General features: G+C 44.7%; 1 protein-coding gene across 1 annotated transcript in view; it reads left to right on the top strand.

Annotated features, from left to right (window-relative positions):
* Nucleotides 1-22,723, top strand: part of Cabin1 (calcineurin binding protein 1) — a 147,688-nt gene that overhangs the window by 52,414 nt on the left and 72,551 nt on the right. The window contains exons 20-26 of the mRNA XM_042666163.1: nt 1,070-1,231; nt 3,036-3,242; nt 3,465-3,610; nt 7,010-7,271; nt 16,126-16,386; nt 19,747-19,898; nt 21,994-22,175. Of these exons, the coding sequence (XP_042522097.1) occupies nt 1,070-1,231; nt 3,036-3,242; nt 3,465-3,610; nt 7,010-7,271; nt 16,126-16,386; nt 19,747-19,898; nt 21,994-22,175 (1,372 nt within the window). The remainder of the gene's footprint in view (nt 1-1,069; nt 1,232-3,035; nt 3,243-3,464; nt 3,611-7,009; nt 7,272-16,125; nt 16,387-19,746; nt 19,899-21,993; nt 22,176-22,723) is intronic.

The following is a 22,723-nucleotide window of genomic DNA, read 5'->3' as shown; positions in this document are numbered from 1 at the left end:
TCCCCTTGGGCCATGAGCTGCCAGTTCAGGGCTGGGGCTGGTGAGGAGGGGATACCAAGGAGGATCCTAAAGAGCCATATTGGCTCCTTTGTCTTGCTTTGTCACCCCTCCACCAGGGGGCCCCCATTGTGCTGTTTTGACTTTACTGCATATATGTGGCTACTGAAACTTAACAGAAATCTCTACTCGGTTCCTGTTAATTTTCTGGTTTTGTGGCAAAATACTTGAGTTCAACTTAAAGGAGGAAAGGTTTATTGTAGCTCATAATTTTAGAGATTTCAGTCCAGGGTCACTTGAACTCATCATCCTTGGGCCTGTGGCAACACCATAGAGCATATAGCACAAGGAGCCTCTTTACCTCATGATGTTGGGAAAGCAAAGAGAAAGACAGAAAGGAACAGGGGTCTCAATATCCTCTTCAAGAGCTTACCTCCAGTAACTGGCTTAACTTTCTTTTCTAGACCCCTACCTCCTAAAGGTTACATTACCTCCCAATATCTCTAGAGGCTGGAAATCAAGCCTTTAACACATGGGCCTTTGCAGCTCTTTCAGGATTGACACTATAGAAATTTGCATCTGGGCATGGTAGTGCATTCTTAGCATCTCAGTATATGGGAGGCTTAAGAAGGAGAATCATGAATTCCAGGTCAGCCTTGACTGCACAGTAAGATAACTGTCTCAAAATAAAGCAAAATAGACTAAGAAAATAAAAGGGAAAAAAAGTGATCAGTATTTACTTAGCAAATGAATAGCTAAATAAATGAGTGAAGAAGTTACCTGAGCCTAAAATATCTTCTAGTGGCTTGAGGGTGACTGGCTAGGTGTGCTGGGAAGAAGGTAGTTGCAAGTCCAGCAGGAACTACTGCCAGAGCTGCCCAGAGTAAGACTATTGAGATAAGAAATTCTTCCTGGAAACAAGTCTTTGGAATCTAGTCATGCAGAGGCCCTAAACGTTGCCTCCTTAGGTTAAAAGAGTTGAAACAGAGATGGTCTCCAGGGGTCCTGCTCTGACAGAACGAGGCTGTGACAGCAGGCCTTCTCCTTAGGCATCTCTTTCTGCCTCCTGTAGGTTCGAGTTCTCCAAAAGGAGCTTGCTGCATCTGCCTCTGAAGATACTCACCCCTACAAGGAGGAGCTGGAGACAGCCTTGGAGCAATGTTTCTACTGCTTGTACAGCTTCCCCAGCAAGAAGAGCAAGGCCAGGTACCTAGAGGAACACTCAGCCCAACAGGTGAGGGTGACACACAGGCCTGAGAGGAGATAACTATAAGGAGGAATGGAGTTCCAGAAAAGCAGAATCTCTTTGAAGGACATCAGATTAGTCACAGCTCCACAGTCCCAGTATGGGTTGTACAGGATAAAGCAAGTAGATGGTCTGATGATGTCTGACTAAAGGGCAGGAGTGGTCCTTGCAAAGGTGTATCTTCATAATATTCTAATGATTTAAAATTTCAGCCCAACAATTATCCATAGATTTATTTATAGTCAATTTGTTTGATATGCATGATTCCTTTGAGAATTTTTTTTATGGGGGGTAGTATTGGGGTTTGAACTGAGGACCTTGCACTATAGCTAGGCTGACACTCTACCACAGAGGTCTGCACTTCCAGCCCTATTTTTTTTTTTTTGTCAGTCATGGGGCTTGAACTCTGGGCCTGGACACTGTTCCTCAGCTCTTCAGCTCAAGGCAAGCGCTCTACCACTTGAGCCACAGTACCACTTCTGGTTTTCTGGTGGTTAATTGGAGATTAAGTCTCACGGACTTTTCTTTTTTTCTTTTTTTTTTCTGTTTGCTTATGTGGTGCTGAGGAATCGAACCCAGGGCCTCAGGCATGCAAGGCAAGCGCTCTACCACTGAGCCAACCTTCCCAGCCCCTTTCACGGACTTTTCTGCCCAGGCTGGCTTTGGACCACAATCCTCAGATCTCAGCCTTCTGAGTAGCTAAGATTAGCCACAGGTGCCCGGCCAGCCATATTTTTTAATTAGCTATTTTTAGGATAGGGTCTCTCTTCCTACCTGCACATGTGCCTGAACCATAGTCTGCCTACTTTGGGCTTCTCATTGTAGCTGGGACCACAGGTATGAACCACCATATTCAGCTTCCCTTTTATAGAGATGGAGTTTCTTAGACTTTTCCTACATAGCTTGAGATGACAGTTGTATGTCATTATGCCCAGCTTTGAGTTGAGAAGAGTTTTCTTCCCAGGCTGGCCTGAAACTGAAATCCTCCTATTGTCAGCCTCCCAAGTAGCTAGGATTACAGGTGTGAGCCATTGGCACCTGGCTACTACCTCTTTTTTAAGTTTGGTTTCTCAGGACACTATATTATCTCATAGCTCCTCAATACAGTTAGCTGTTCTCCCATCTTAGGAAGTCTAGCCCCTAAAATGTAAGCCCCTTAGGACAGGGACTCCATTCTTACCCTCCATTCTGGCACCTCTCTAGAATTATCTTGGCCTAGAGCCAATACTCAGTTAATTTTTAGGTGGACAGCTGAAGTATGAAGAGGTTACTGGCCAGCTCGACATCTCCATTCAGGATTGAGCCTCCTTGTCTGCTAAACCACATGGTCTTTCAGAGGCACAAGCACAGTTTCCAAAGTGTGTGTGTGTGTGTGTGTGTGTGTTTGTTTTTTAAAGCCACTTGGATTGATGATTACATTGGGTATGAAGTTTTTTTTTTTTTTTTTTGGTTGGTCATGGGGCTTGAACTCTGGGCCTGGGCGCTGTCCCTCAGCTCTTCAGCTCAAGGTGAGTGCTCTATCACTTGAGCCACAGCGCCACTTCCAGCTTTTTCTGTTTATGTGGTGCTGAGGAATTGAACCCAGAGCCTCATTCATATGAGGCAAGCACTCTACCACTGAGTCACCTTCCCAACTCCGGGCATGAAGATTTTAAGAAGTGTAAATGTTTTAGGCTCTCTAGTATATTGTAACTTCATTTACATTTGGCATAGTATGCGTCTATAAAGGAACTTTTTCTTCTTTTCTGTACCTTAATCAAATTATGAGTCTGCCTTCTGTCTTTTTTTCAAGGTGGATCTTATATGGGAAGATGCCCTGTTTATGTTTGAGTACTTTAAGCCCAAGACCCTTCCTGAATTTGACAGCTACAAGACCAGCACCGTATCTGCTGACTTGGCCAACCTCCTAAAGAGAATTGCTACCATTGTGCCTCGCACAGAGAAGCCAACACTGAGTCTGGACAAAGTGTCCGCCTACATTGAGGGGACCTCAACTGAGGTGGGCCTCAGTAGACGTGAAGATGTGGGGGTAATGAGGATGTTCACATCCCTTATCCTGTGGGACTTCTGTACATATACCCTGGCTTCTTTTTTGCTCTGTACTAGATGCTGGGGCTAAGAAAAGCTGGGAGGTCTGTTATGATCAAACAGTTCTGAGTTTGTAGGTCATAACTCAATCCTTGGCTTTGTTTCTTCTCATTCTTATTCTCTTACATCCCAGGTTCCCTGCCTTCCAGAAGGGGCAGACCCCTCTCCTCCAGTGGTGAATGAGCTTTACTACCTCTTGGCTGATTATCATTTCAAAAACAAGGAACAGTCTAAGGCCATTAAGTTCTACATGCATGACATCTGTATTTGCCCCAACAGGTGGGTAATGTGGTGGTGGAACTGGACTGGTTGCTTGGAGTGCTGGAGTGTCTCTAGTTTGGAGTTTCCCTGCCTATAGCAAGGAGACCAGGGAAAAAGAATGAGGAGATGGTTTAGCATTGTATAGTTATTAGAACGGCAGATTCTCTATAAAAAGAAGAGTGAAGGAGAAAACTTTTTTCTCCCTCAAAGGCCCTGGGAGGGGCATTGGAGTAGAGGAGGTACAAGGTGCTCTTCTGGGTCCTTATGTACAGGTTAAGTAGGTGCTGCCCCACCCCATCTTGTGGTTTTGTGCTGGCTCTTTTCCTGGTTTCAGCCCTAGGATGGCTGATGTACTCTTGGTGTTTCTATTGCATGCCTTTAAATTATGGTTGCTTTCTTGGGGTAGGAGAAGAAATAGACAAACTCAGGCCAGAAGTTCTCTTCTCTTGTTGTGATACAGTATATTGTTGGCCCCCAGGGTAGTCACAGTGGTATGTGTAGGAAAGCCTCATGTGCATGAGGCTCATGCTTTTTTCCCCATGGAAACTTATTCAGCTTTCTCTTAAAATATGTTTGGATTGAGCATCCTGAAGAGTCCTATTAAATTCATGAAGTCTAGTACATTTGGTTAAGAGGAAATGTCTTCTCGTGGCTGCCTTGGACAAAGGTCAGAATGAAGCCATCTTCTGTGGCTGACCTGACTCTTGAGTATAGCATTAAGGGTAGCCTTTCTGGAAATACTCAGGAACTAACACATGATGGCTACCTTGAAACATGGATGACTTGGAAACAGAATTCTTACTCCATAGGGAGAAAGAATTAGATCTGAGTGCAGAAGCCAGTTTGTAGGACTCCCAAAGCTTGTGGGAAACAGCCCTCATAAACCCTTTTTGCTTAGCCTATCATTTTTTTTTTAGGCAGAGAGCCATGTACTTAGAGGCCTGCCTGTCCTCTGGGATCACTGTGCTCCATTGTAATGGTACAGTCTTGCACTCAGTCTGGCTGAACAGTCATTGTGTGACACACACTTGGGGGGGTCAAACTCAACATCTATGAAGTGGCAGGTACCTGGTGTGGCTCTTTTCACCTGACAGCCCTTTAGTTAATGAAATAGAGTCACAAAAACTCAACTTTGCCTTCTATTTTTTTTTTTTTTTTTGGTTGGTCATGGAGCTTGAACTCAGGATCTGGGTGTGTTCCTGAGCATTTTAAGCTGAAGGCTAGAGCTCTGCCACTCTGAGCCACAATGCCACTTCCAGTTTCCTGGTGGTTAATTTGGAGATAAGGGTCTCATGGACTTTCCTTCCTGGGCTGGCTGTGAGGTATGATCCTTAGATCTTGGCCTCTTGAGTATCTAGAATTACAGGGATGAGCCACCAGTGCCTGGCTTCAACTTGCCTTCTTCCAACCAGTTGTTTGGAGGGTATCTGTTAGCAAAATGAACTCCCTTCCCATAGCTTACTCCACTCCTTTCCCTTTTCCACAGCTTAGCATGCTCCCTTCCTAGGCAACACCAGGCCCAAGTAGTAAAGGCAGTAAATACTCCAACCCCCTTTACCTTGGGATGGCACTTCTCTGGAACAGCTACCACCATATAAGGCAACAAGAGCACCTTAGAGTGACCTTCTAGTTCGGGGAGCTGCAGGACCCCTTCTCTACTATTTGAATAGCAGCCATAAATCCTAGTCCGTCATGATGAAGCCCCTGGCCTACACACCCACACCTGGGTCTCTACCTCCTAGCCCCTTCTAGCCTCTCCTAAACCTCCTAGGTTATATAAGTCACCTCAGACAGTAGCTGGTGCTGCTTCTACTTCTCCCTTATGAGAGGGAGTCTTGCAGGCCTCCTTTCCCGGCAATAAACCTTTCTTTGTTCTCTGTACCTGGATGTTTTGCGTGGTTTCTCTGGCAAAGTCTAATAATCTTTCAGTATCAGCCTGTCAGATCTAGCCCACTGAACAGTTGTGCTACAGAGAAGAAATTTCCTATGAGGACTGGCCCCAGGACCAAGGAGGGACTTGTTTGGCTTGGTCCTGAGCCCCAGCCATTGGCCTCCTTTATTCTCGCCCTCACAGGCTGATGCCAGGGGAGCTTTAGGGCTTTGTCTGTCTTCTCAGCTAGCCAGTTGGGGAGCAGACAGCTGGGTGGACAGTAAGTCCTGATTGTTCCTACAGGGAACAATCCAAGACCATATTGACTATTCCTGCTTTGCTGAGCAGGAATGGTCCAGGCACGTGCATGCACCTATACTATTTCATGTCTAGAGTCAGGCCAGGGGGCTGGATCATAGGATACTCCCAGTCCCAGGCATTGGACTGACAGGTTCAGTAACCTATCTGTCAAATGCCCACCCCTCTCTCCAGGGATCTAGGGGGTTAGGCATCACCTTCGCTCACCATGAAGACAAGATGCCAGACTTTAAATGGACCAGCATAACTTTTCCCCTAGGAAAGATAGGCCTCAGTCTTCCATATAGGGTATGCTTAGAGGTGATTCAAGCCATTTAGGGAGTTAATCAATGTATTCTGCATTTCTCTAAAGCAGAGCCCTTCTAGCTCACCCCATTGAGCCAGGCATCTGCACTTCAAAGGATGGCTTGTCTTACCTCTAGATCTTGGAGCTGGGTGTACAGCCCCCCCATCTCCTGCCTAGGCGCCGGGATGGCTGCAAGGAATTGTTTAGGCTCAGCCTCCTTACTTCACTGAGAAAATTCCAGACTCTGCAACAGAAATTATCTTGGTCTTGATGTTTCTGTGACTGTCATTTTTTTCACAGAGGTTGTTTGTTCCCAAGGTCAGTTTCTTTAGGTGATCTCAGAATGATAGAGGCTTAACCATCTTGTAGTCCTCTCACTTTGTTTTATTGCTGGGAGCTGAACTAGAAAGGTCAGGGTCTACTCAAGGCCCAGAGAGAGTCAGAGAGAAGCTGAGTGGATGGGGCGCAGAGCTCTCTGCTGTCTCTGTTCTTGCTTGATGAATGTATTGATGGAAAGCTCTACCCTCACTGAAAGGAGAGAAGATGACACCTGCTGACACTCTCCCTATCACCTTAGCTGGACCCTTATTGATTATGATGCAGAATTAGGGACTGCTTTGTGAGTGACACCTCAGTCTAGGGAGAAAAGTCTAAGAGCCATTTGTTAGAAAGCCAGTGAATGCTTGTGGGATGCTAAGGGACTCACAAAGAAACTCATTTTGTCTCTTAATACCCACATCTCTTCTCTTAAGGTAGATCTTCTTAGCTATATGTCATGGCCAGTCTAGTTCACAGCCCTGGCTATACTGAGTGGCTAAGCTAGGCTGTGAGCCCTAGTGTGGGAGTAGAATTTCCATGGTGTCTCTTTGCCCAGCAGGCTGCTGTGTCTGCTATGCCATGGGGGCAAAGGTATTTTTATCTGGCCCTTTTGTCATCACCCCAGATTCGATTCTTGGGCAGGCATGGCTCTGGCCCGAGCCAGCCGCATTCAGGACAAGCTGAACTCCAATGAATTGAAGAGTGACGGACCCATCTGGAAACATGCCACACCTGTCCTGAACTGTTTCCGGCGGGCCCTGGAGATTGACAGCTCAAACCTGTCCCTGTGGATTGAGTATGGCACCATGTCCTACGCTTTGCACTCATTCGCTTCACGCCAGCTGAAGCAGTGGAGAGCTGAGCTGCCCCCTGAGCTTGTGCAGCAGGTGAGAAGGGATACTGCAGAGGTTTTGGCTACTTTCTGTCGAGCCAAGGACAGGCCAGCAAAATTCTGTTTTTAGTCCTTGTTCTGACAACTATACTGGGAGCTTCCCCAGGAGGCCTAAGCTGTGCCGCAGTCAATAACTGTATTGGGCATTGGACACTCAGTCCACTTAAGACAGACTTAAGGACTGGCTATTGTAACCTGACTGGTTAACCAGTCAAGTGGTAAGAGAGAGGTATTGTCCACTTGACACAGGTATCCCTTTAAAGAAACTACTCATTGGGTCCTTGTATAATTCTTGATCTTGTGTTGAGATTTTCAGTGTCTGTTGCTGGGGCAGGAGGTGAGGTGTAGGGGAGGGGATGGGGGAAGGGGGGAGGAGGGTGGCTAATGTGGGATACTGGATCTGCTCACTAGGAATACCTTTGGCTCTTTGAGATGGAAGTGAAGAAACTGTACTGATATATCTTGTTTTTTGTTTTGTTTTGTATATGCACGTGCACATGCACGTGTGTGTGTGTGTGTGTGTGTGTGTGTGTGTGTGTGTGTGTGTGTGTGTGTGTGTACTGGTTCTTGAACTCAGGCCCTAGGCACTGTCCCTTAGCTTTTCTGCTCAAGGGTGGCATTCTACCACTTGCCACAGCTCTATTCTTGAAGTGGATCTTCTTAGATATATGTCTTTTTTTTAATTAATTTTTTTGTTGTAAAGGTGATGTACAGAAGGGTCACAGTTACATAAGTAATGAGTACATTTCTTGCTGAATATTGTTACCCCCCTCCCTCATCTTTCTCCCAATCCCCCCTGCCTCGCCTAGGTTGTACAGCTAATTTCCAACTTAGCATTTTGTGAGTATTGCTGTTGCATTGGTTCACCCTTTGTCCTTTGTTTCACCATTTTGTTATTCCCTTTCCCTTCCCCAAATCAGATAAACATATATATAAGACACAGAGTACTAGAATCAAGCACAGTGACAGGGAAGGGAAAAAGAAAGAACTTCATATAGTATATTAAAAAACAACATCGGGCTGGGAAGGTGGCTCAGTGGTAAAGTGCTTGCATGCATGAGGCCCTGGATTCAATTCCTCAGTACCACATAAGCAGAAAAAGCCCGAAATAGTGCTGTGGCTCAAGTGGTAGAGCGCTAGCCTTGAGCTGAAGAGCTTGACAGCGCCCAGGCCCAGAGTTCAGGCTCACAGCTGACAAAAACAAAAACAATAACAACATAAACAACAAAAAATAAACCTCTTGTTTCCATATCTTGTGGTTTATTTCAATTAGCATCATTTTATATGGTCATAGGAACATAGTTATGGGCTATTTTGATCCTCTGCTATGATTGTCCTACACATGTACTAATTGTTACAAATGAGGGGAACCATGGAGCCTATATTTCTTTGGGTCTGGCTTACTTCATTTAATATGATTTTTTCCAAGTCTTTTCATTTCCTTATGAATGGGGTAATGTCATTCTTTCTGATGGAAGCATAGAATTCCATTGTGTGTATATACCACATTTTCTTGATCCTTTCATCTACTGAGGAGAATTTGGATCAAAGAAAGGCTGGATAAATGGGATCACATTAAATTGCAGAGTTTCTGCATGGCAAAGGACATAGCTAGGAAGAGAAATAGAAAGCCCACAGATTGGGAGAAGATCTTTGCTAGCTATACAACAGACAGAAGGCCTTATATAAACAATATACCTAGAGCTCAAAAAACACCCCTCCCCCCATCAAATCCTCAAAGAAACAACCGCTCTATTAATAAGTGGGCTACAGATTAAAAAGAGACTTCTCTGGAGAGGAAATAAGAATAGCCAATAGACACATAAAGAAATTTTTGTTCAACAACTCTGGCTGCAAAAGAAATGCAAATAAAAAACCACATGGAGATTCTACCTTACCCCAGTTAGAATGGCCGTTATCAAGAAAACAAATAATAGTAGATGCTAAAAAGGGAATACAACTACACTGTTGGTGGGAATGTAAACTGGTTCAACCACTCTGGAAAGCAGTATAAACATAGAACATAAGCATAGACATAGAATATAAACATAAAGCAGACTAAACATAGAACTTCTTTATAGTCTAGCAATCCCACTCCTGGGCATTTACAAGCAAGGTCACATGAAAGCTACCAGCACAACTATATTCATTGCAGCATTATTTAGCTATATGTCTTTATACTTCTGGATTGTTGGTGGTTAATTAGAGATAAGAGTCTCAATGATTGTCCTGCCCAAAGTTAGCTTTGAACTGGAATCCTCAGATCTCAGCCCCCTGAGTAGGTATGATTACAGATGTGAGTTACTGGCCCCTAGCTGATTTTTTAATTTTTATTTTTTTGTGGAGGTGGGAATCAAACCCTAGGCCTTACACATGGCAGTATACACTCTACCACTGACCTACATACAACTCAGTCTCTTTTACTGACAAATTTAGGGTGGTATAAGCAGTAAGACATCACAACCCAGAAAGGTGTCTCAGGAAAGCAAGATGCTGGAAGAGCCTGCTTAGTCAGGTAAACAATGCTGTGCCTCAGGTTTTATAGTGATCATCTTAAAATCACAAATGAGGATAGCATTCTTAGTAGTATCTTAGGACTATTGGAAGACTGAGTGAGGCTCGTAGCTCATAGTTATGTTGCTGTGATCATCTGAAAGCCCTCCATTCTTGAGGGGCTTTGGACATTGTACCTACAGCCCCATTACCCTTTGAGATCCATGTTTTGTCTGAGATCAGGACATGGGTTTCCAGAGCCTTTAAACTCTTCTTGGGCTCATGAAAGCCCAGACCTGCTTTAAAAAGTGAGAACACAGCTGGGTGCCGGTGGCTCATGCCTGTAATCCTAGCGTTGAGATCTGAGGATCACTGTTCAAAGCCAGCCTGGGCAGGAAAGTCTGTGAGACTCTTATCTCCAATAAACCACTAGAAAACCAGAAGTGGCACTATGGCTCAAGTGGTAGAGTGCTCGCCTTGAGCTGAAGAGCTGAGGGCTAGTGCCCAAGCCCAGGGTTCAAGCCCCACGACCAACCAAAAAAAATAAAAAAAGCGAAAACACTTTGTTATCTCTCCTGATTATGAAAGTGATATTGTAGCTGGGCGCTTGTGGCTCATTCCTGTAATCCTAACTAATCAGGATGCTGAGATCTGAGGAACATGGTTCACAGCCAATCCAGGGGCTGGAAAGGTAGCTCAGTGGTCGAGTGCTAGCCTTGCATGCATGAGGCTCTGGGTTCTATTCCTCAGCACCACATAAGCAGAAAAAGCTGGAAGTGGAGGTATGGCTCAAGTGGTAGAGCACTAGCCTTGAGCGGAAGAGCTGAGGGACAGGGCCTAGGCTAGAGTTCAGGCCCCATGACTGACAAGAAAAAAAAGAAAAAAAAGCCAGCCCGTGAGACTCTTATCTCCAATTAGCCACCAAAACCCAAAGTGCATTGTGGCTCTAAGTGGTAGAGTGCTAGCCTTGAGAAAAAGAACTCAGGGACAGTACCTATGCCCTGAGTTAAAGCCCCATTACTGACCCCCCCTCAAAAAAAGTGACATGTGCTTAATATAAAAATTCAAATGATGTTAAAAACATAACAATAAATTTTACCTGTGGAGATAGCCACTTTCATAGTCTGGGTGACATCTCTACCTATCTACACAATTCCAACGCTATTTGAGTATGGTCAACTCCAGGACAGGATATAAAATGAATTTTAAAGACTAAATTATTGTAATAAATAGTGACTAATATGTAAGATTGAGTCTTCATCATGAAGAAAATTAAGTGAATAACCCCTGAGTCTTACATTACCAGAACTATGGTGACAGTTACAAGTATGTGCTAATTCTTCAAATGAAGAAAAACTGTTCAAGTTTGATTCTGGGAGAGCTTAATTTTTTAAAAGTCATTTATCATTCATATTGTTAGGAAAATGGAAGAGAATGGAAAAGGAATAGGCTGGACTCAATCATCAACAGGCTAGAATTGTTTATTGAGGAACAGCATGGGGCCCAAACCTTCCCGTGGATTTGGAAGTTGTGCCAGAGAGTTGGGACAGGCGCTGGGTTTTTATAGGAGGTCCAAGCAAGGAGGCAGAGGTTAATGAAAAAGCCATTAGGTCAAGGAAGGTGGGGGCCTTTCAGTTGGGTCCACAATGGGATGTTTACAGCTGGGCTTAGGTTGATTGCCCTGCCTGCACTTCAAACAAGTTCATACATTCTTGGGATTTTGCCTGGAGTCTTTATGGGTCTTCATATTCCATCTTTAGATACATAAAATAATTGGGCCAAGAGGAGAGAGGCAAGTTTTTCATATAGGATCTTTGGATACATAAAAAGAATTGGGCTGAGAGGGGACTAGCATGGAGTTATGAGAAAAAAGCAGATTCCAGTCTCCTAACATGTATAATGTGATCCACATCTTTCCTTTACAGCATAAATTTCCTTCCCTCTAAGATTTGCTGAATTCTTTGTCTTTTCAGAAACTTGTTGTTTCTTCCTTAGCCAATTTTCCTTCTTTTCCTCAGGCAGTGATCAGCTGTGTTCATTCCTCAGCCTCTTGTGTTAAGCTTTGGCCCATGATCTGAACAGCTTACTTTTATCAGCTTCATAATGTCACACATAATATGCAAGACTTAAGATTTTACTTTGAAGTAGATGCTCATTATACTATTAGACTAGATGTAATAGTATATCTGATCTGGATTTCAGGCTCGCAACAGTTTTGGCTTCCAAGTTTTCTCGCCCTTATTGTCCAATTGCATGAACCCTATAGATCAGTGAGGATGATGGCTCCAGTATCTTGCTGGGCATCATCTCTTGGGTGGCAGGCATGTTAAGAGGCCCCATCAGGAACTCACAATCAGAAGCTGGTCTTTAGTAAGCTGGTGGTTCTTTTGTTTTATTTTCTGGGTAATATAGATGTAGCATTATACAGACAGGCCAGGCACCAGTGGCAGAGGATATAAGTGGAAGAGACAAAAGGAAGCACCAAGGAGGCAGCAAGGAAGCTGTGAAAGAGAAGGGAGTAGATAAGTGCCAACATGGTCCTCATCTGAAATATCAACCTCCTTTGAAAATTCATTCTCAACCAGGTGCCAGTGGCAGGAGCCTGTAATCCTAGCTGCTCAGGAGCTGAGATTTGAGGATCACAGTTCGAAACCAATCTGGACAGGGAAGTCTATGAGACTCTTATCTCCGATTAATCACCCCCTGCCAAAAAAAATACAGAAGTAGAGCTGTGGCTCTAGTGGTAGATTGCTAGTCTTGAGCAAGGGACAAAAACCTTCAGGAATAGCAGTTCAGGCCCCCCAAGAGTGGCACCAAAAACAAAACAACAAAAAGAATGATGCATTAAGGGTAAAGCCAAAATCCCTATCTAGTTTTTTTCCCTCCCTCCCTATTTCCCTCCCTCCCTCCCTCCCTCCCTTCCTTCCTTCCTTCCCCTCCCCCCTTCCCTCTACTCCCTTCCCACATTCCCTTCCCCTTCCCTTTCCCTTTCCCCTTCCCCTTCCTTCTGTGCCAGTTCTGAGGCTTAAACTCAGGTCCTGGGCACTATCCCTGAGAGCTTCTTTTGCTCAGGGCTAGCACTCTACCACTTAAGCCACAAAGCCACTTCTGGTTATTCTGAATAGTTCATTGAAGGTATGAGTCTAATGGTCTTTTCTGCAGTCCTCAGGTCTTAGTCTCCTGAGTAGCTAGGATTATAGGTGTGAACCACCAGTGCCTGGCTCCCATCTAGTCTTCTTACTCCTGTCTCATCAGCTTGTATCTTTTCAGACTTAACAAAACTCCCACAACTTTTTGTACGTATTAATGTACTTTAGAAAAAAATCACCATGATTTGTCTGTTCATTTTCTCTTTTAGTCTCTAAGTACTATCATACTAAATAAAGCATTCACTTTCATTTTTCCATGAGTATCAGGTTGGGCTCTATCTAGGTTAATTCTTGTGTATCTAGTACATTCCTTTTAAAGGTTGTAACCCAATTTTGTTGTAGTTGTCCTGTGCAGAAGCCCCTTGCTGGAGTCTATTTGTGTTGCAGTGGCCTCTGAGCCTGCAAGCCTAGGATTGAAGCTAGCACCCTGTGTTAGGGTCTGACTTCATGGAAGGTCTTCCTTGTAACTACTGGGGCTCAGTGGGATGAGATGGGTCTGGTGTTTGGAATCCTTCCCCTATTCTCTCAGCAGTGATGCCAAATGTGATGTAATAGAGTAGGAGATTTCTTTTTTTTTTTTTTTTGGTCCAGTCGTGGGGCCTGAACTCTGGGCCTGGGCGTTGTCCCTCAGCTCTTCAGCTCAAGGCTAGCGCTCTACCACTTGAGCCACAGCGCCACTTCCGGCTTTTTTCTTTTTGCGTATGTGGTGCTGAGGAATCGAACCCAGGGCCTCATGCATGCAAGGCAAGCGCTCTACCACTGAGCCACCTTCCCAGCCCTGAGTAGGAGATTTCTAGGTAATAAGTGTTATGAGAAGGCAAATGCCCTTATGGCTCTTAGGGTAGAGTTATAGAGCTTTATTTGTACAACTACCTGGGGGCAGGTGCAGGGAAGGCAGGGATGAGTGATGGACAGGAGCCCAAGCTCCACTTCCCACCCACCTTTTCTCCCGGCCTTGTTCTTCTACTTAGGCTCATGGCCTGTGGTGCTAACTCCAGTGGTGATCTGATAGAAGATAATGACATATAGCTCAGAATCTGAGACTAAGTTCCCAGGCTATCTCTTGGAAAGTCAGGGAAGGCAAGAAAGATGAAAATCCTCTAGGGATATAAGTCAAGAAGTTTGGAAGTTGTCCAAGTTGTCCAAGCCTTTCAGGGCTTCCCTGTGGTCTATGGGATCTTTCCATTTCTGGGGAGATACCTTCCAGCACTAAAGAGTGTTACAGAATACAGTTCCCTAATTGCTAGAGCTATGGTTGGACTTCTGTGTCTGATTAGCATGCACTGTAGCACACATGTTGGCCATTATTTGAGCTGCTTTGTTTTTTAGTTTCTGTCTGTGAGGTCATCAAAGGAGTTGTATAAAAATAAAAAGATTCTCTATGTGTTGATTCTCAGGCAAAGGAACAGGCCTAGGCTCCAGAGCTATCTAGCTTAATGACCTGGAGGAAATATCCTGACATTCCTACTGTGTTTTAGGCTGCGAATGAGGCTGGTTATTCCTTCTTCTAGGTAGTACTGGAAGACTTTAGTAGGGACATCTGTCTCAGCCATTTTCTGAGCCCTGGTCATGGAACCCCTGACAGAAGGTGAATGAAGTGCCAGCGTTGAAGATGTCCCTTCCACTCAAGATGGCGGGGCAGCAATGAAGATATCCTCCAGAGCTTCTGAGACACACATCCCCTCAGTGACTGTCCCTTCTTCTTCCTACCTGAGATGTTTTACCTGTTACACTTAATCAAGGATGGGTACATCAGTAGTGTACCCCTCTATAGGAATGTGACTGGGTTCAGCTTCTTGTGGAGGGTCTGTGTGGTGCCAGGAACCAGCCAAAAGTCATCTTTTCTTGGCTGGTGGCAGAGCTTAGGTGGGCAGTGACTTGGTCAAATTCACACAGCTATTAAGCTGTTTGAGTAGAATTACATTTCAGCTTTTGCCTTTTTCTGCAACAGATTTGCTATAGAATCTGTTTTAGAAGGGGTATGATGTTATTACCTGACTTTACTGTTTGCCTTGCCCTGTAATTCTTTCTGCTATATTTCATTTAGTGTCTATTTTGTTTCCCAAGAAGTATCTGACATGCCATTCTTTTATGTCAGCTCCAAGGCCATTACAATTAGATATTCATAAAAGTAAGCCTCCATTGAGCAGAAGTGAGTAGAACAGGCTTGCCTGAGTGGGCTAGGAGCATGAGTATATGTGCCTGGCTGTCGCAGCCCCCCTTCCTGGAGAACAGTGCCCATGGCCTCTGACCTCACTCTGGCCCCTGAGGTTAAATGAGAAGAGGCCACAGCTTCCTTGCCATCAAGTCAGGTGCATGGTAAGGAGGGGCCAGAGACCTGGAATGCCCAGAGTAGCTGCCTCTTTGCTTCTACAGGGCAATCTTCATCCTGTCCCAGCCTGATAGCTCTGGAATGGAGGGATGCATGCCTGATAGATAGCTGCCAGGGGCTGCAGAGAAGCAGCTGTCCAAGCTAGAAAGTGTCTTGCAAGCTATCCCTCTGTCCTATTTCTGTCTTTGGGTTTAAGGGTATAGCTGGAGATACTTCTGTAAATGCAGATTCCCAAGTCAGTGGGCATTAGATGATAGGCTGAGGAATCGGTCCTTTAAAAATACTGAATTATTTTCTTATAGGATAGGGAGAAGAAAGTGAGACAGTCAGGTGCACAACCTTTGTGGTGCTGTGGAGCTGAGTCCTGGGTGAATATCTTCCCCAACTCTGCTTTCTTGCCCTAGTGCAAGATGAGGGAGCAGGGTGCTCACTGCCTGCAAATATCTACTCTGACCATAGACATTGTCAGAGTGACATGACAGAGTTGACAGGACCTCCAGCCTTGTCCTTTATTTTCCCCCTTTATGGGCACAATTCTTTACTGTAGCCATACATAGGTCATAGTTGAGAACTTCAGAGAGGGGTCAGTAGTTACTTTATAAACTCATAGGCTGTTAGGTACTATAGGGAGAAAGTAGAAAAAAAAAGATCTTTGGGTTGATGAGAGGTGTTGCAACTTTAAGTCCAGCTCTTTGTGTTACTTCGGGTATCCTTTTGAGACTCCCCAAGCCTTTCTACCCTTTATTGTTACCAGCTGTAAAATGGTGGCAAACAGTTCTGGTCTCAAGGTTGCTGAGAGAAATGTCAGCTGGTTTCATAGAAGTGTGATCCCTGCACAGGTTCAGGCCTTGCACTTAAAGCCTGTCTTGTTACAGATGGAGGGCCGCCGTGACAGCATGCTGGAGACAGCCAGGCACTGTTTCACGTCAGCAGCCCGCTGTGAGGGTGATGGTGATGAGGAAGAGTGGCTTATCCACTACATGCTGGGCAAGGTGGCTGAGAAGCAACAGCAGCCACCAGCCATCTACCTGCTGCACTACAGACAGGCTGGCCACTACCTGCATGAAGAAGCTGCCCGCTACCCCAAGAAGATCCACTACCACAACCCACCTGAGCTGGCCATGGAGGCCTTGGAGGTGACTCCCTGCTGGCCCAGGGAGGGAGGCAGGGAAAGAGTGGGCTGGTTTCTCATTCTCTATAGGGATGGGACTCGTAGTGCCAGTGATTTTGCTACAAACCCACTGGAAACATCTCTGTATTCAGCAGCTTCATGTGCAATGAAATTAAAATAGCCTTTCCTCTTTCTAAGGATGCTTACTACTCTTTCTGGGTGAATGGGCATTTTGTTCTTATGTATCAGAGGAAAACCATCCTTCATTAGCACATAGTTTCTCAGAACCTGGCCTTGACAAGGCAGTACAGTGCATTATCTCCTTGTGCTTGAGGCTTTGCACCTGTAGTCTGACAAGAGGAGGGCAAGTACCCTTGTTCCTGAGTGCAGATAAAACACACAGGCCTACTAAATTAACCTTAACCTATGCCTAGACTACCTGGCTTGGTAAGGTTGAACAGAGTAAGCAGCCTGCTTGACCCCAAATTTGGTGGTTGTTTTTTTTTTATTGTTTCTCAAGAGAAGAGCAGGGTTTTGTTTGTTTGTTTGTTTTTGTTGTTGGTTATGGGGCCTGAACTCTAGGCCTGGATGCTGTCCCTCAGCTCTTCAGCTGAGAGCTAGTGACCTATCACTTGAGCCATAGTGCCACTTCTGGCTTTTTCTGCTTATGTGGTGCTGAGGAATTGAACCTAGGGCCTCATGCATGCAAGGCAAGCACTCTACCACTGAGCCCCTGTTTTTTTTTAAATTGTAAAAATACTATACAGAGGGGTCATAGTTACATGAGCAAGGGAATAAGTACATTTCCTATCAAGCATTGTTTCCTCCTCCTTTGTTGTTGTTTTTTAACTTTATGATTTTCAGAGCATTTTTTCTTTTTTTTTTTCTTTTTTTGTGTGCTGGTACTGGGACTTGAACTCAAGGACTCACTCTCACTAGGCTTGTCTTTTACAACTGTGCTTTACAACTTGAGCCATGCCTCCAGTCCAGAATTTTTCTCCTTAATTGGAGGTAGAGTCTCATAGACTTTTCTGCCTGAACCTGCTTCAAACTGTATTCTTCCAGGTTACAGCCTCCTAAATAGCTAGGATTATAGCACGAGCCACTGGCACCCAGCTTGGGACCCTCTTTTTAATACTTGGCAAATTGTGAGCAAACAAAAAAATGTCAATTAAAGTTACACCACGGCTCAAGGGGTAGAGCACTTGCCTTGAGCTGAAGAGCTCAGGGACAGCACCCAGGCCCAGAGTTCAAGCCCCATGACCAACAACAACAAAAAAAACAAACAAAAAAAATTTTTTTTTCCTTTAAAAAATAATTCCTATCAATGTTTTGTTTTTTGTCAGGTGATTTATAGTAGCTCTTTGTGGGCCAGTGTAGGGTTCATCAAGAAATATGTAACTATATCTTCCTATCAGAATTTTTTTTCAGTTGCAGCTTAGCTACTGCCATTTACAGCCCAGGTGTCAAATCCTTCTCTGTCACAGTTCTTTCATGCCATCCACTTGGGGCTATGTGCTTTGGAGGAATTCTATTTTGGGAATGAGAAGGCTGAGGCCTAGGAGAGAGGTATGACCCAGCTTTAAGTTGCCAGCAGGAGAGGAGAGGAGCTGGGTCAAATCCCACTGAGCTCGTGGCAGATGTGCAGCACCTTTGGCACTAGTGACCCAACATATGGAAAGAGGTGACCTGGCCCTCAGGAAGATGTTGTCAGCTCCATGATTTTTTTCCCCTTAAGTTTTTGGCTTTTGCAGTTGCCTGGTAGAGCTTATTAGTGGTCAGAATGATATCCTCACATGAATGGATTGCCCCTCAACAGCATACTGTGCTGGTTGTATTTACACAGAGTTCAGTTTGGAGTATTCTGCTCTGCACAGACAATATAGCCATGTAGCTTTAAGTCAGCTGGCTTGTGTGTGTGCCTTGTTTTTAAAAATGGCAGTTCATGTAAATGAAATGCCTGATTCCTCTGATGTGAAACCTTCATTCAAAATACTTTACTTGTCACCTGGATGAACTTTGCCAGTTGGATATTTTATCCTACCCCAAGTTTGACTACCTGGTGTTCAGAATGGTAAAAGAAAAATTGTATAATTGAAATGAAAGAAACTTTGTTTGTTTACTTATTTATTTCTTGGTCCTTGAACTCAGGACCTGAGTACTGTCCCTGAGCTTTTTAGCTCAAAACTGCCTATCTACCACTTGAGCCACAGCCCTATTTCTGGCTTTTTTAGTGCTTAATTGGAGATAAAGAGTCTCATGGGCTTTCCTAACCAGGCTGGCTATGAACTGTAATTCCCATATCTCAGTATCCTGAGTAGTTAAGGTTATAGGTATGAGCCATCAGCACCCCACTTTACATTTACTTGTTTGTTTATTTTAATTTTGTATATAGTATTGGGAATTGAGCTCAGAGATTTGTGCTTGCTAGCCAGCACTAGTTTTTGAGCCACACCCCAGCTTGGTGTTCTGTAGACAGAAATAAAGTTGCTAGACCATAGAGTAATAGGTCCAGGCGTAGACTGGGAATGAAGGGCTCTGGGTGACACAGTGTAGCCCCTGTGTCTGAGATATCTCTTTGAGAACATTGCTCAGACCTAACTAAAATGATGTCATCTGAGGGACCTGCTAGCTCTTCTCAGTCCTTGTGACACCCATTATATTCTCCATGGGAGTAGATGCTATAGGTGAGAGCTACATCACGCTGACACCACATCTACAGCTCAAGCCAGCTGTAGAGCTGCCTGCATGTGTTACACACCAGACAGTAGAGGAAAGGAGACAAAACAGACCAGGGTTGAACCTGGCCCTGGACTTTTTCCCAGTGGCTGAGATTTGTGAAATGCACTTCACTCATTCATAAATAGAGAAAAGTGTAAGACCTCATCTGATACTGTATTCTCTGCCTGCTTACTTGCCCTGTAATCCACAGCCTTAAAACCTATGGGTGCCCGACTTTTCCTAGGGACAGGGTTATAAACAAATCCTGCCTGGTCCTTGTCTCTACAGAGTATTTACTTAGTCCAGAGACAGATCTAGAGGTTTAATTTCTGTGAGTGCTAGGAGAGGAGTAGGAAAAGGGCAGCAATGCCATGACAGGAGGCAGTGCCAATAAAGGAGGGCTGAGGGAGTTATTGCTGCGATTTTACCACCATGTATCTGGTTTACTGGATAAGCATTTGAGATGGAACACTGACAGTAATATCTGTTTTAATTTTCAGAGCTCATCTTGAATTACTTATAGATTGACTGGCTTTAAAGCTAACAAAATCAGTCAGTATGTAGTAACTTGTTGCCCTAGGCAACATTTAATAGTGTAGCTACCTGGCCTGTGGAATAGAGCTTTGCACTGAGAAGGTTATTCATATCAAAGGTGTTGTTTTAGGTGTACTTCCGGCTCCATGCTTCTATCCTGAAACTCCTGGGAAAACCTGATTCTGGGGTTAGTGCAGAGGTCCTGGTCAACTTTATGAAGGAGGCTGCAGAAGGACCCTTTGCCAGGGGTGAGGAGAAGAATACACCCAAAGCTTCAGAAAAGTGAGTAGCTTGCTTGCAGTGACCCCAAAGTGCTCATTTTCTATGATATAGTGGTCACAGGGAATTGGAACTCATCTAGAAATGCTGATGGCTACGCCAAAATATTTCTTTGGAATCTGAGGAGAGTAAGGGTTTCTACCCTGTGGTAGAAAGTCTTTGGTTTCTACCCTGTGGCCATGTCTGGTACTGTTCTACCCTCAAGGCAAATCCTGGAGAGAAGTCAACCTTACTGTCCCATGCAGAGCATATAGGAAGCCTTGCCCAAGGATGCCAAGTATGCATCCTATTTTCCTGAGAAGTACTAAAGGGTATGGGAGATAATAAGCTTTTCTCTAAGTATCAGAGAGCTCAGAGAAGCTAAGGCCCTGGCATGGTCCCCTCAGTGGTGTGGAGCTAATTCCTGTCATTCATGTGTGCCTCTGTCCCCATGTGAGTTGTCTCTGTGGCCCAGACATCTTTTGCTCTGATATTCCTTCCCGATACTTGCTCAATTGACTCCATCTTGGAGACCCCTGCCTCGCTGGTTACTGTTTGGGATTCAGCTGAGTATTGGGGAAATGTGCTCCTAGACCCTGACGCTGAAGGCTATCTGTTCATTGCCACAGGTAGTCACATCACATGTGCCTTTGGTGAACAGCAAAGGCAGTGCCCTCTTCTTGTGGGAGAGATAGGTACAGGTATACCCACCTGAGTGGGTGTGTTGTGTCTAGAAGTTATAGGAGTATATTTTGTAGGTCCCCAAGGGTACAATGGAGTTGTCTAATTGATCATAATTCTGTTTAAAAATTTTTAATTATAGAAATACTATATGAAAGGAGGGAGGGAAAGTAGGGAAGAGGTAACAAGTTTGACAAGAAATGTGCTTATTACCTTACTTATGTAACTGTAACCCGCCTGTAAATCACCTTGACAACAAAAAAAGAAATAATGTATGAATATAGTTAGAGGAAAATCAAACACACATATATGTATAGACTAAAATACGACAGAATGCCCTCTCATTCCAAGTTAGACATTACTCACAGTTTAATTTCTTTTTATTTTATTAGCTTACATGAATTTAACAGGAGGGATTTCATTATTACTATTTCCATACATGTTTACAATATACTCTACTCAATCTTACCCCTGCTATCACTTTCCCTTTCCCTTCTTTTCCTTTTCCCAAAACATCAGAGTTTAATTTCTCAAAATGTTTTCTATTTATCCACACATATGCGTATGTCCAGCTCTAGGGTTTTTTTTATTTTATAAAAATGATCTGTTTAAGGTTCCATTCTAAAATTTGTTTTACCATATAATGGTGAATCTAGGACACTATAGAGAGAGCATCCTATTTACCACATTTTTCTATTCCATACTTATTGTTGCATTATAACCAGGAACTTTTTGTGACTGTTTCCATGGACAAGGAAGGTGTGCTTACATTTTTTTAATTGTTTACTTGTGTTTAGCAGATATCCTTGGACAGAAGTGAACCCGCACTAATGTAGACATACTTTTTTTTTTTTTTGGTCATGGGGCTTGAACTCGGCCTGAGTGCTGACTCTGCGCTCTTCAGCTCAAGGCGAATGTTCTACTACTTGAGCCACAGCGCCAATTCTGGTTTTCTGGTGATTAATTAATGATAAGAGTCCCATGGTCTTTCCTGTGTGGGCTGGCTTTGAATCGTGATCCGCAGATCTCAGCCCCTTGAGTAGCTAGGATTACTGGCACCAGCGAGGCATAGTTTCTGTTCTTCCATTTGTTGAGGTTTAGACATATTGGGCTGTCCAAAGAAGGGCACTGACTTGAAGTGGACTGGTGTTGGAGTGCTTCTGAGGTGAGGCTTGTCACTTCCTGAATAGTTTCCTGGGCCTGCCTGACACCCAGAGACACTGGCAAAGCCTGGCCAGAAGAGTTGGGAAGTATCCACATAGCGTTGAAACTGTGGGTACTGTTGGGACTGCTCTTTCAGCAGCATAGCCAGATAGGGTGGGAGCCATTGAAGGTAAGTGGGAGCAGAGGCCCTTAGAAGGATAGTGACTCACAATGGGACATGTCCGTTTCACCATGATATGGAGCCTGACCTGCGTCCCATCCTCTATCCCCACAGAGAGAAGGCCTGCCTGGTGGACGAGGATTCCCACTCTTCAGCTGGGACACTGCCGGGCCCGGGAGCTTCCCTCCCCTCCTCCTCCTCAGGCCCAGGTCTGACATCCCCACCTTACACAGCTACTCCGATTGACCACGATTACGTCAAATGTAAAAAACCCCACCAGCAGGCAACGCCGGACGGTATAGTCCCTGTTCTCCCTACTGCCAGCCCAGGGCGGCACACCAATCATGGGGAGGGTGCTCAAGCGAATTTGTTTTGTCGCTTTATTTTGGTGAGGGGGGGTGCTGGGTCTGGGGTGACACGGGCAATGTTGCGGCTGTTCATTAACCTCATGGACTCACGGTGAATCTTGTGCTTCTAAGACATGCTCAGGGTCGCCACCTGCCAGCTTGCCCACCTGGGAGCCAGGGGAGGGGCAGGCTGGACTAAGGGGTCTCACTTTTTGTGTCCACATTTTCTCACCTTCAAAGTGGGGGGTGCTGGCATCTTTCCTTTGAAGGACATTTTGGAAGACTTGTAGGTCACCTAGAGGCCTACATCATTCAGCAGCACATCATTAGAGCTTTTTCCTTGGGATGATTGTGGGTAGGCCATGACTAGTGCTACATCTGTCCCCCTTGGGCATCCAGACAGGCTATTGATGGGGTCACCTGGGACTACATGCAGGGCCATCCCATGTGGGATGGGGCAGGTGGCGACCATTCAGTCACATTCCTTACTAACATTA

This window comes from Dipodomys spectabilis, unplaced genomic scaffold (genome assembly GCF_019054845.1).
Source record: "Dipodomys spectabilis isolate Male_0828 unplaced genomic scaffold, ASM1905484v1 ptg000363l, whole genome shotgun sequence".
Classification (NCBI taxonomy): domain Eukaryota; kingdom Metazoa; phylum Chordata; class Mammalia; order Rodentia; family Heteromyidae; genus Dipodomys; species Dipodomys spectabilis.
Note: the sequence above shows the minus strand (reverse complement) of the source record. Positions and strands in the feature narration are given on the sequence as shown.